Here is a 13,650-nt window from a genome sequence, read left to right as displayed (position 1 = left end):
AAACACCTGAGACATCCCTGGAAAAGTTCAAGATTTGTGTATTTTCCCGAGAAAGCATTTTCTCTTCGCAAGGAAAAAAATCAGCGCGGCCCACTTATCTCTCCCCTAAGGGGACGCGACAGCGACGAGGAAGTAGAGGTGGGCAACTGGAAGCACTCCCTAGTTTGGTGACAAGCCCCCCTTCCATTCTGCAACGCCTAAAACCGGGGGCCTTAGAGTCTGTGCCTTGGAAAATCAGGACTCGGACCCAAGCGGAGGGGCTAGTCTCTTCTTCCACTTTCTCTGTTCTCGGACACCATCTCCATGGCAGATTCTGTCCCAGCCGCGCCGGACTCGATTCAGCAGCCAGAGCCCAGCCGCTGCCGGGGGAGGCGGCGCTAACCCGGGACTGCACGGAGCCAGCCGGAGTCCTGGCGGATGCTCTGGGGAGAGCTGGAGCTGGGAGGCGGTGGCGAAGGAGGAGGAGGTGGTGGAGGAGGAGAGAGAGAGAGAAGAGAGAGAGAGCGCGCGAGGAAAACAAGGAGAAGAAAGTCTGCCCCCTTGCCTAAGTGCATTCCGCCCGGGCGCTCCAGAGAGTGTGGGGGTGGGGTGGGAGTTGCCTCAGCGTCGCTGGCGTGAGCTTTTGCACCGAAACTTTTCATTCTCTGGATGGATTAAAGTTGCCTGGATTTCTTTTTAATATCATTATCAATTTTTATTCGGGTGCACCCGACGTAGAATTTTCTACTAGGGCTGCAGGTCGACCAAATTCGGACGGAACAAACAACTCAGCTCGCCAAGAATCCTACCGAAATCTTCGAAATTGTTCCTTGAATTTGAAATGGGCGTCCTCAACCGATTTAGGATTTAATTGGGGCCCGGAGGGGAGCTGGGAGAGGGGGCGGGGAGGGTGGATCTAGCTCTCGGATCTCCAGAGCCCGAGGGCCGCAGGTCCCTCTCCAAGACTGCTCGCTCTGCTCTGCTCTCCCCAGCTTCCGAGAACCTGCTGGGGCTCCCTCGAAGGGGGAGGTGGGTGCAAGCGCTCTCCTGCCCAATCCTGGATCCACCTCCCCCGGGCCCTAGGTGGGGAGAGAGATCCCAGCCCCAAGGGGGCCCCCATACTGCCAGTAGCCCGAGCCGGGTTGGCCCTCTAAGGAGGTGGAGACTGCGAGAAGCTTGAGTCCCGGACCTCCCTTCCCCTCCCCACAGACAAAAAGTGGCCCCCGATTGGTCCCTGTGCCCCCCCGCACTCCCCCCACCTCACACAAGCAGAGGTGACAGTTCGGCGCTCTGCCTGCTAGAGGTTGGGTTTGACCGGTCCCTAGGACTACGTCCCCTCCAGCTTTAGCCCCGAGCGAAGTAATCTATCGCCTGCCCTCCCTCCCTCCAGCTTCCCGGCCTCTGCCATGGCCCCCGGGATGCCGGGCCGCGGCCCCACCGCCCTCCTCTGCTGCTGCCTCTCCACGCTGCTCGCCCACGGTAAGTATCGCGGCGCGGACACGCGGGGAGGAGACACGGCGGATGCCGCTGTAGACTGTGCAGACTAGGGGTGGGGAAGGAGGGTAAGAGAGAGGGGAGTCTCCCCCCGGGACACGTAGTCCTCCCCCAGTCCACTGCGTCGCCGCCCGCTGGTATGGGGCTGCTCCCGCGCCTCTGCCCACCCCGGCTCGGCGCGTGGCCCGTGGAGGGTTGGGGGTGCTAGAGGGGTGGGGAGGGGCAAAGAACCTGAGCTCACTGGCGGGGTGCCCTCCGACTCCCCGGAAAGAAAGGGACTTCCCTTTGCCCCCATCCGGCCTCGGGCGGTTCCTGGAGAAGGGGAAGGGCATGAGCGGGGCGGGGGAGGGGGGGGCGGGAATCTCAACCAAGCCCCCTGGGGCGTATCTTTCTGTCTGGCCCGGGAGGATCTTATCCTCCAACAGGGTCGTGCGTCTCCAGGCAGTGGAGGGGCCCGAGAGGCAGCAGGACTGAGACTGGAACTGGGGCTGGGGAAGGGACGGACTGCTGGTGTAGGGCTTGGGAGAGTGGTAGTGGCTGCGTGTGGATCTGGATGCCTGTGGCTGGATCCCCTCTTCCTGCAGTCCTCTGGAAGGCAGGGAAAGGGGGAAATGCCCAGCGGAGCTGCAGGCTGCTTGCACGCCCGCTATCCTGAGCTGCATTCAAATCGCTATATTAGCCAGGACTGGGAGGGGGGCGCGTGCCCAAGGACTGGGCAGTGTCCCGATGGGGGCAGAGGCCCGGGCTTCCGAGGTGCAGAACGGGCCCGGGGTTGAGGTTTCCTCCAGGCTCCTAAGCTCCCTCCGGTAGTGTAATCTGTTGCGTCTTCTCCACCCCCTCCCCCAGTCAGACAGTGTGCTTCCATTGCTAATGGGGGGCTTTGGCATTGGGACAGCGTCGGGGAGGGAGAAGAGTGAGAGAAGTGTGCCTCTCTGGAATCCCGGGGTGCGCCCTGGGTGGGGGCTCATACTAAGATTCCGATGTCTCTGCCTTCCTCCACCACAAGCCAACAACCTTCTTGGTAAGGGTGGAGCCCTAAGGGTCTTCTTCCCTTTGCTATCCTTAAGCTCCTCTGTTGCTTAGGTTTCTGGGGCTATGAGAGGAGGAATTTACTGGGAGGTCTGAAACTGGAAGGAGAAAAGCTTCACCAACGAGACCTTGGGTATATGGTTCACCATCTCCAACCAACCTCTCTCCCCACCCCCCACCAAAGCTATCACTGCCCCCAGATTGATCGTGTATGTCTTCCAGGAGAGGAATCCATAAGAGGATAGCTAGCCCAGCAAGGTGGTAGAGTAGAGAGAACCTCTATTTCTCCCATCCAGGGCACGATGATCCCGATATCACAAGTCCAAAGCCTTTGTACCAATAACCCTGCTTTTTGTAGTCCCAGCAGCAGCCTAGTATTTTGACCCATGACCCAAGGCTCCCTAGAATTGTTCAAGGCTTCCAGGTAGGATGCCTCTCCTCCTTTTCCTCTGGGGAAAAAAAGGGGAGGAAAAGAGAATTACTAAACCAGTAGGAGACATAGAACTACCTAGGACTGGAGAGAGGAAGAGAGGATAAATCACATCCCCAGGGGAAAGGAGGGTAGGTAAAAGACTGTTTTGTTTTGTTTTTTATGACCAGTGCGAAAAGGCCTTACTGGCCAAGCAGATAGATTGAGTTGGGTTTCCATACCCTCCAGAAACATCCTAGGCCCCCTTGGAAGCCAGATCCTTGTGTAAGGTAAGAAAATAGGCACTAGACAAGCCAGGAAGGGGGTTATTACCTCCTCTGCCTGAGAACTGACCTCAGTTCCTTGTCTGGAGTATGTTATTCAGCAGAGGGAGCTGAAAATGAAAATGCAGAGTCCTGGTCTCTCCTGGGTCTCCCTGAGATGAAGAAGAATGGGTGTGGGGAGAATGCATGTGTGCCTCTAACCAGACTCGGAGGTTTAGGTCAGCTTTCTCTCTCGGACATCAGCTTCTAGTGCCTCTCCCTAACAGAGTCTGGAGATTGAAAGGATGGGGAAGGGGAAATCTGGGAGTCAGCAAATTCTAAGAGGAAACAGTTGCTTCGAGGTTTAGACTAGAGCATCTATTTAAAGGAAGAGTGGGGAAAATCCCTAGAGAAACAAGACACACATTCCCCCTACTCCTGGGAATACCTAGGCCCTTTCTTCAGCTTATTCCTTTTTGTTTTCAGGTCAGTCTCCCCATGCTGGGCCTAGGTCTCCCTATCTCAAGGAAGGGTACTGGCCTCTGACATCAGAGAATTTAGTGCTTCAGATTTCTCCATCCAGAAAAGGCCAGGAGTACCCAGATGCTTATTCCCTTCTACCACCTCCCAGATTTCAGGACCAAAGCAATGGTCTCCTTCCTTCCTCCCTAGTAGGACATAGGATCATAGCTATAGACCTGGAAGGGATGTTAGAGGCCATGAGCCCAGCAGCTTGCTCTGTTTCTTTCATGAGATCTTTATTGGTCCTTCCTGACCTGGCTGGAGATTGAAGAGGTGAGGACCTGTCAATCACAAAGAAGGATGGATGAACTGGATTCTAGTTGGGTTTGAAAAGAGATAGAGCAAAGGAATGTGTGTAAGCCTGCAGCCTTTTACCTGAGACCAAGCCTGAGGCCTCAGAAAGGGGGTGGTGGTATATAATTTGTCTGCCCATAGAGCCTGACTGAGAGCCAAGAAGACTGAATTCCATTTCTGACTTGACTGTTAACTTGTACGGGGATCTTGGCATGACAAATGTCCACTGTCTCTCTGCTTCCATTTCCCTATGGATAAGGAGAAAGGAAATGTTCCTTGCTATCCCTTCTTTCTGTCCCAAAACCCTATGTGACTACTGCATGCAGTTCCAATGTATAAAAATGGCACCTGTACCAACAGATGTCATTATTCCGTATGGCTGTTGGTAGTGGTGATATGTGGTATGGGAAAGGTGACCTGGAAGAATATAGCTGGTGATCAAAGGATCATGGATTAATTTACCTTGAAGATCATTCATCTAGTGATTTTATAGATGAGGAAACTGAGGCCCAGACAGAGACTTACCTAAGGTCATGCAGGTAATGAGTCCTCTGACTCTGCATCCCATCCAACATTTTTCATTGTATCACCCTTGGTTAGCCCTTGGGTTCATAATGGTGGGGAAGAGGTATACAATTAGTGTGAGAGGGGTCTTGCTTCCTTTTGCTTTGGTGTTGACTATGGCCTCTGGTGTCTCCGTGAAAAATAACCTATTGAAGTAGTCATAAAGAGGATGACAGGAAGCATCACGCCCTCGGCCAAAGGTGACTATTTGATACATTAAAGGGCTTTCTCCAAGCATTAGATCCCCCTGATTCACATAAGCAGTCTAGGGGGTGGGAGAGGAGAGAAAATATAGTAGAGAGGGGAAGGACAAAGTTCAAGGACCTGGCAACAGCTGCTCCTTCTTTTTCCAGCATCAGCCAAAGTGGATTACTGACCATTCTCAGAACTCAGATGTTCCATCTCCCACCTCCATTCATTTGCCTCTTACAAGCATGAAATGCATTCCATTATTCATACGTAGCTCTGCTTTTCAAAATCTTAGTCTTTCTTCAAATCCTGCCTCAAGTATCCCTTGAACTCTTTCCTGATCCCTATCAGTTTACAGTACTCTCTCCTCAATCTTTTTTTTTTTTTTGCATTCTACTTGTCTGTGTACTTGTTGCATCCCCCTATAGAAAGGCTCATTGAGAGCAGAGAATGCTTGATTTTTTCCTCTTTGTATCCTCAGTACTTTGCTTTGGAATTGAATTCTAGTATCTGTTTAAACCCCAAGTCAAGCCCTCAATAGATGTCAGAAACATAACATTAGATCTATAGGTTTATATGTGAAGTATGTAACTTTATGGCCCCATGTGTATATTTTTTCCACTAGACCTATGATTTCAGTGCTATGGGGAACTCTCGGTAAAGAATTTCTGCTATCCAGGTTCATCTTTCTGCTTGTTTTCTGCAAATCAGATTCTTACAGTTTCCTAGAGGCATTAAGAGTTTAAGTGACTCCTCTAGGATCACTCAGGCAGAGCATCTGTCAGAGGGGAGACTAGAATCTGGGTCTTCCTGATTTGAAGGAGAGTGTTCTATGCACTAGGCTATCCTGCCTCCCTTTGGATGGATACACAATAGTGTATGCTATGACTGGTGCCATTTTGTGACCTTGTGGCCTCCAGCATGAGAGAAGAAAAGATGCCCTCTCTCATCTTGCCTCCATCTGGCCAATCTCTGATTTCTCCTTCTAATTGCTTTTAGACCTTCCATCCTGAGTTCTTTGATCTACATACTGGGTTAGAGAGAGAGAAGGAAGGAGCCTTTGTCCCAGATTGCTGCACAGTTAATTCTCTACCTGGACCACAACCCCATGGCCATTTCTCCTTCCTCTGTCTCTGGGAGAAGATCTCCATGGAGCAGCCTAGTTAATGTTTAAGACCAGTAGGTGGAGATGTGCTATAAACTTGCTGACAAAAAAAAAATGAGGTTTATTTGAAGCTACTTTGGGTATAGTTTGGTATGTGGCTGCTGATGGAGGTATCTTGGAGCTAGGAGAGGCTAGAGGTAGTGGGAACACCTCTGTAATGCCAATTTCCCAGCACCTTCCTTCCAAACGTGGGAAGAAGCATACTCTATAAGAAGTACCTCTGCCTAGAGTTCACAGACTCATCTCCTGAGGTCAGCAGGTAGAAGGGTTTTGAATATATATATATATATATATACTACTAGAGAAACTGAGGCCCAGAGGGATCAATGATAAATCATTGGATACCTAGGCTCCCAAACTCTAGAATAGGGTCTAGGAAATTCCCTTCAAATGCTTTGTTTCCCCCCAGGCACTTCTTGAGGGTCCCCTTTGGCGTCAGTTATCATGTCATCTCTCTGTTGGAGATCACAGGGATATCTAAGCATGAACATGGATGTTGAAAAGTGAAGAAATGCTTTTCTTTCCTCTCCAATTCAATTGAATAAGCATTTATTACTATGTGCAAGATTATATGCTAGGATTTTTAAAATGACAGTCATCCTGCCCTCAAGGAGATGATATTCTACTGAGGGGGGCGGTGGGGAACTGTGACAAGTACCCAGATCAGTTTAGTATGAGGTAAGGTGTGATGGGGTGAGGAGGCCCAGACATCGTGTTCTAGGAAAATCGATGGAAGATCCAAAAGGCTCAATGGAGAAGGTGGCATTGAAGGGAGATAACTCTGAAAGGTCAAAAAATGGTGGTGGGAGGGGTACATTCTGGACAGGAAAGAGCCTTAGGGAATACAAGGGACCTGTAGTCTTGCAAACAGTAGCCCAGCTGGACTGGAAAATAAAATCAGTGAAGAGGAGTGATTTGAACTTAACCCAAAAAGGTAGGTAGGACCCACCAGCCTGGACTGGGTTGGGCTGGACCATCGAGGTGGGGATGGAAGGAAGAAAGAGGAAGGTAGAAACCTCATTGTTGTGCTGGATACTAAGGCTCCTGGCTCAGGAATGGTCCAGGCTAGATGTCCAGAGCTTACCAATGAAAGCATCCTCTTCAGGCTAACCTGAGAGCCAGACAATTAGGCCATTATCATCAGCAAGCCCTGCTGAAGTGTCAGCTTGGGGAGGGGGGAGGAGGGAAGGAGGATGACCCTTCTCCAGGCACTGAGCAAACAGGAGAAGTATTTGGGGTGGTCCCTGTACTAGATGACCTTCCTGTTTAGTTGGGGAGATAGGAGAATTTGCATAGGACAGCTGTGCTAAGTCTCAAATATAGAGTACCATTACTTAGTACTATGGCTGTGCAGAGCTAACAGAGGAAACTGAATGATCCTCTGGCACAGTGGATACAACAAATCCTACCATACACATTTACCAGCTATGTGAACATGAGCAAGTCAATTCCTCTGTAAAACGGGTTTTAAAAGGATACCTATTTCACCAAGTTGTGAGTGTCAAATGAGATAATATACATGAAGCATCTTACAAACCTTAAACTGTATATAAATGTTAGGGTTTTTTTGGTTTTCTGGCCTCAGCATTGGTTTAGATTGTGTGTGTGTGTGTGTGTCTGTGTCTGTGTCTGTGCATGCATGCATGTCCTTGAACCTTTATAACACTGAAAACAGTGGAAAATGCTGAATTGAGAATTAGATGATCCGCGGTATGTCCCTGGGTCAGTCACCTTTCTTCTCTGGGCCTCAGTTTCCTTATCTGTAAAATAGGTTGAACCAAGGACCTTTAAGGTCCTTTCCAGGTCTAAATTTGTGATCCTAAGTATTTCCCAAGAAAAGAGTGAAGACTTGATTGTTTTTTAAAGGGTGGATAAGACATCTATCTCTTAAGTTCTCATTGTGTATAAAAATTCATCTATGAGAAGTTCATACAGTTGGAGTTAAATATTCCTTGGTCCAGCAATTGTGCAGTCTTTCTTTCTTTTCCAAGGCATCTCTCATTTCACACCACTTAAGGTGGGAACATGGAGGAATAATTTAATGGGTATCTTAATTCCATGACCCCAAGGTTGGTGATGACTAGTAGACACACAGAAAAAAAGTCAGGTTGGAGAGGAGAGTAGTATCACCAGTGGGAGAGGGAGGGGTGCAGTGAGTAAGGAGATGGTCAGAAGATTGAAAATGAAGGTCTGGGACAAGGACAGGAAGCCACAAGTGAGATTCTATAGCAGAAGCCAAAGAGAGTTGGTTTGGAATACTTTGAGATCCTTGAAAAATTCAGAGTAAGAAAATCATACTCTGTAATAGTACAGGGATAGTGATCATCCAATAGCATAACAAAGTATTAATAATAATACTAATTGGCATTGCATAGCACTTTAAGGTCTTCAGAGAGCATTACATATATTTCTCAGTTGGTCCTTACAACACGTAGTATTAACTCCATTTTACAGATGATGGATTGAGGTTGTGATTGGCCAGAGGTATCTAGACAGGTTTTGAAGCCCAGGTCTTCCTGACTCCAAAGCCAAACACTCTTTTCATGTTGCCACTGAGCTATTGATCTCAGTTATTCCATGAACAAGTTCAGCCTCTCCTGTCTATCCTCCCATCTCCACTCTCATCCTCCAAATGAGGAGCAGGAGACAATTCTTGGCTTTTTACCAGCTTTCATTAATTCAATAAATGCTTCTTGAGCCCATATTATGGGATAGGCATTCTGCTGGGGGTTAGGGGAGATACAGAGTTGTACCAGACACAATCCCACTTTCATGAAGATGATGGCTGAGTGCCCATGAATACTAAAATACAGGGCTGTTTGTGAGAGCATGGAGAGCTAGCTGGAGACAAGAGGGTCAGGGTTCAAGTCTAGCTTCTGACAAACATTGCTTGGGGGCCCCAGAGCAAGCTACTTACCCTCTTAATGGCCCAGGAAAGACTCAGCTCACTCCTGAGTACCCAGAAGCAGCTTAGTAGTACAGTGGACAGAGAGATGAGTCTGGAAGACCTGAGTTCAAATTTAGCCTCTGAAACTTACTAGCTTTTGTGACCTTGGGCAAGTCACTTAACCTCAGCTTCCTCAGCTGTAAGATAGGAGAATAATAGCAATTACTTTGTAAGGTTGTCGTGAGGGTCAAATGAGAGAATATTTGTGAAGCACTTAGCCCAGTTCCTGGCACACAGTAGGTACTATATAAATCTTTATTCCCTTCCCTCTTCCCTAAGTTGATGACATCACAGGTGTGAAGGAGGATGATAAATTTCAAGAAATAGAGGAAAGTTTTGGGAATCCAGAGGACTCTAGACATGGGTCTGCTATTCTGTGACCATGGGCAAGTCAGTAGTCCTTTCTGGGCCTCAGTTTCCCTCTCTGAAAAATGAAGGGGGTTAAACTAGATGGTCCCTGAGGTCCCTTCTAGGACTGACCTCTGTTTTTTTATGAAAAGTAAGGGATCACCTTGATTTATCTCACTCCTCTGTACCTTCTACTCAACCCCTCTCAGCCCCAGGGACTTGGCTCCAGGAAACTCAATTACAGAGGAGGCAGGCAGGGCCAGGCCAGTGCTGAGTGATTAGGAGAGTACTTATCCTGGGAGCAGAAGGATACACCAGCTCTTCCTCTTCCCTCTCTTAGAGCATTTCCCCCCTACCATGTTGTCTTCCTTTCCCCTACCCCCTTCTTTCTTGGCCCTTAACAAACAGCAATTTGAATACGATATTAATGAACCCATTTAAAAAAAAAGAAAAAGAAAGCAATTTTCTTTTCTTTAAACAAAATGAAAAGCGTGTCTTGTGGCTGCCAAAGAAGCTGGATGTTGTGTTGTGCTGCGCTTCAGCAGCTTCTGGGGAAGGGGTAATAGGGATGCTGAAGAGTGCCAGGGTTCTGATGGGCATCCTGTGCTCCACCATCAGGCAGCCTGGGCTGAGGCTTCATGGGCACCTGAGATAGTCAAGGCAGATTTGGGGAAACTATGGGAACTAGAGAGGAGTAAAGTCACCTCAAACGGCTTGGGGTGGGGTATGGATAGGCTTCTGAGGGATCATCTTGTTCTTCTTCTGTTTCTGTGACCCATTCAGGCAGGCATTCAACAAACCTTCCCATACTCCTTCCCTAGCTAACTGACTGGGTCCCCAGCAGGGTGGAGTGGAAAATTGAGGCAATTACCTGGATAATTCAATGCTTGTTGCATGAATAAATGAAGGTGGGAATGAATAATTTAGATGGGGTTGTAGTAATTGAAGCAAATCTCTTTGGGTTTGTGCCTGGATTGTCCTGATAATTGTGCTGACTCTGCTTAGGAAAGTTCTTCTTTTTATCAAACTTCCATCCTTCATGCTGTAGCATGCACCTGGCCCTTCTCAGTCTATGGGACTAGGCTGCTGTCCACTGAGCCCTCTAGAATGACTCTTCCTGCCCAGACCCTTCCTTGGGGACTGAGGCTGAGGTAGAAAAGTGGTGACTGCCCTTTCTGAATCCAGATCCTAGGTCCTTCTGCAACTGAAACTAAACGATTAGACAGAGGATGGAGAGTTGTGTGTCCCAAGTCATTTGGCAAGTCCCTGACACCTCAGTGTAAAATAGATGAGAATAATATCTACCTTACAAAGTTATTCTGAGGATCAAATGAAATGTCTGTAAAGTGATTGGCAAACTTTAATGCATTATATAAATACCAGCTATTAGAATGAGGAACCTATGAAAGGGCCTCTATTTTTTGCCTCTCAGCTAAGAAGGGGGTGCAGTTTGCTAGATATAGAGTCAGCAATACACAGGTTTGAATTGTCTCCATTTATGAGCTGGGTCATTTGGGGTAAGTTACTTAACCTCACTGAGCCTCAGTTTTCCCATCTGTAAAACAGGCATTATGCCTGTGTTTCCTAATTCATAAGGTTGTTGTGAGGCACAAATAACATAATACAAACTTTAAAGTGTAATAGAAATGTTACCTTTTAATATAGGAGAGATAACATCAAAACAAGAAAGGCATGGATTCAAGTGTGACTCTACTGGCTGTGTGACCTTCGTCAAGTCGCTTAGAATCTAAGCTTGTAAGGTTCAGAGAGGTGCTCATCTACATTGGTAGAGGAGAGTTCTTTGAAATCACAAGTTCTGTGCCTATACATATTATTATTAGGCATGCTCAAAATGTCCCCTAGAGGAGCCACAGGGATCTCCAAAGTTAGCTAAGATCTGGTAGCAAACTCCAGCCCCCTTGGGAAAAAGCATGCAGGGCAGATTTCCTCCAAGCCCCTGAGAGACATGCTTCAATATCCCCTAGGAGTGTCCTCCATCAGTGATAAGCTAACCATTCCCACGTTAGTGTCCTCTGTGCTGAGAGAGGTATCTGGAATAAGCAAAAGAAAGAGATATTAAGCCTTGATTTTTTTCGGAGGGGAGGTGGCTTTCTTTGTAGCCTCAGCATTTAGTAACTGGTATGTATGTTGTTGTTCAGACATTTTTCAATTGTGTCCAACTCTTCATGTCCCATTTGGGGTTTTCTTGGCAAAGATGCTGGAGAGGTTTACCATTTCCTTCTCCAGTTCATTTTACAGATGAGGAAACTGAGGCAAACAAGGTTAAATGACTAGCCCAGGATCACACAGCTAGTAAGTGTCTTGGGCCAAATTTGAATCCAGGAAGATGAGTCTTCCTGATTTCAGGCCACCTACACTGTTCTATCTCCTGAACCACACAGCTACCCTACACCTGGTACATAGTAGGGACTTAATAAATGTTGCTGAATTGCCTGTCTGGAAGCAACCTTAGAAGTCATCTAGCCCATGTAGTACAGTTTTACAACTGAGAGAACTGAAGCCTATAAAGATGAAGTGATATGTCCAAGGTCACATGATAAGTAAGTAATAGAGATAAGATTTGAACCAGGTCCTCTAAAACACTCAGAGCATATTGGAGCAAGTCCCTTGGGAACTTGGGGGAAAATCTTCCCTTTCATCTCTTCCTCAACTTAGGGGAAGGGTGCTACCAGAATTGAGGTGTGTACTCTGCTCAGTTAAATCTAGAAATATTAGCATTGGGAACCCAACCCTATTTCCACCATCTCTAATTCTCAGTTTGGCAGGCTATATACAAGGAACATACCACAGCACATTTGTGGATTTTCAGGGACGTACACAAATACCTACAACATAAGAAAGCTCTCAAAGATCAGCCCTGGCACTGTTCTTTACTGCAAACTGACCCTTTCACAGCCCCCTCACCAACAGAGCCCAGGGGAAAGGACTTGGTGCTTCTGACGTCTCAGGGTCCACCACTCTTTGTTGGTCCTGAGGACCTTGACTGTCACATTCTTAACCTCCTTGGCCATGGTGCCAAGCCCAGCTAAGTGGCAGAGTTGTGTTTATTTTTGGCTACGTAGTTCAGATTCTGCAGCAGACCTGTCACTAGGAGAGAAGATAATGACAGTGGGGAGTTGAACATATGCATGCAGTCTTACTTGGACACACTTACATTCATTTACACACCCACGTGGATAGAGAGACATGCATGTTTGCACAGATACATGAACACACATACACACACAAACCCACATCCTTTTCCAGCCCTTAATTGTCAGACTGGCAGGGCTCCCAATAATTGACATCTGCTAATGGTAGCAATAGGTGCCTGTTTTCCTAGAGGCTGCTTGAAGAGTATTCTTCATTCCTCTTACCATTGTTAGCCTCTAGTATTTCTCCCAGATTAACCCTCCCAGTGTCCCATTCCAGGTTGCCTGTGAGGAAGAAGCACATGCTTGGAAGGTCAGTATGTGACAACTGCTCTGCTCTCCTACATCTCTCCTCACCCCAAAATTATTTTCCTCTCCACCTTCCCCTATCCCATATTTGGTAATGATCATAAGGCATTAAGTAGGAAGGGGATCAAGGTAAAAAGAGGTAAGCAACTACACTGATGCACTCCATTTGTCCTCAAAGACACACATATGGTCAACTCCTCTTTTCCACTTTTATGTATTATATGCCTGATGCAGCAGATTTGGGGATCTTTGATTAGGCTCTCCACTCTCTCTCTCCCTCTTTCTCTCTCTCTCTCCAGCAGGCCCACTGTATGCAACATTTTTCGTGTGTGTCTCGTACCCCTTTGGTAGCAGCTTAGAAAAACTATGAAACCCTTCTTAGAATAATGTAGGGTTTTTGATGAATAAAATAAAAAAATGAGATTAAAAAAGAAACCAATTATATTGAAACAGTTATAATTTTTTAAAAAATCATGGCCCCACTGAAATCTATCTCTGGACCTTGATTTGTTGGATTGGGGAATTCACACTCATATATTTCTGTTAGCTCAACAGCACAAGGAAGGGAAAGGGTATCTGCTGCTGAAGAAACGGAACTAGAATTGGAGTCAGAGAGTTACATCTTGGCTCTGCTACTTCCTAGCTGTGATATTCTAAACAAATCATTTCCACTCCTCTGTTCAACCTAATCCAAAACATATTAATGATTAATACAAGGAACTGTCCGAGGTGCTGGGAATACAAAGTTACATGTGTTCTACTGGAACGGGGGTAGGGGGAAGTGGGAAACAACAATATGTAGAGAGATTGGTATATACTTGATAATTTGAGAAGGACAGGGAAAACATTGACAGCTAGGGGGTATCAGCAAAGACTTATCTTAGAAGATGACCTATGAGTGGCACATGGAAACTAGGGATTAAAGAGGCCATATGATGTAGTAGATACTCTGAACTTGGACTTCTCTGTAACTCAGTTTCCTCACC

General features: G+C 47.2%; 1 protein-coding gene across 1 annotated transcript in view; it reads left to right on the top strand.

Moving 5' to 3' along the window:
• The window catches only part of TMEM132E (transmembrane protein 132E), a 116,367-nt gene that overhangs the window by 1,595 nt on the left and 101,122 nt on the right, over positions 1–13,650 (top strand). Inside the window, exon 1 of the mRNA XM_072644945.1 lies at positions 1–1,458. This exon is cut by the window's left edge and continues 1,595 nt beyond it. Within this exon, the coding sequence (XP_072501046.1) occupies positions 1,386–1,458 (73 nt within the window). The 5' untranslated portion in view covers positions 1–1,385. The remainder of the gene's footprint in view (positions 1,459–13,650) is intronic.

The sequence above is a fragment of the Notamacropus eugenii genome, chromosome 2, assembly GCF_028372415.1.
Source record: "Notamacropus eugenii isolate mMacEug1 chromosome 2, mMacEug1.pri_v2, whole genome shotgun sequence".
Taxonomy (NCBI): domain Eukaryota; kingdom Metazoa; phylum Chordata; class Mammalia; order Diprotodontia; family Macropodidae; genus Notamacropus; species Notamacropus eugenii.
Note: the sequence above shows the minus strand (reverse complement) of the source record. Positions and strands in the feature narration are given on the sequence as shown.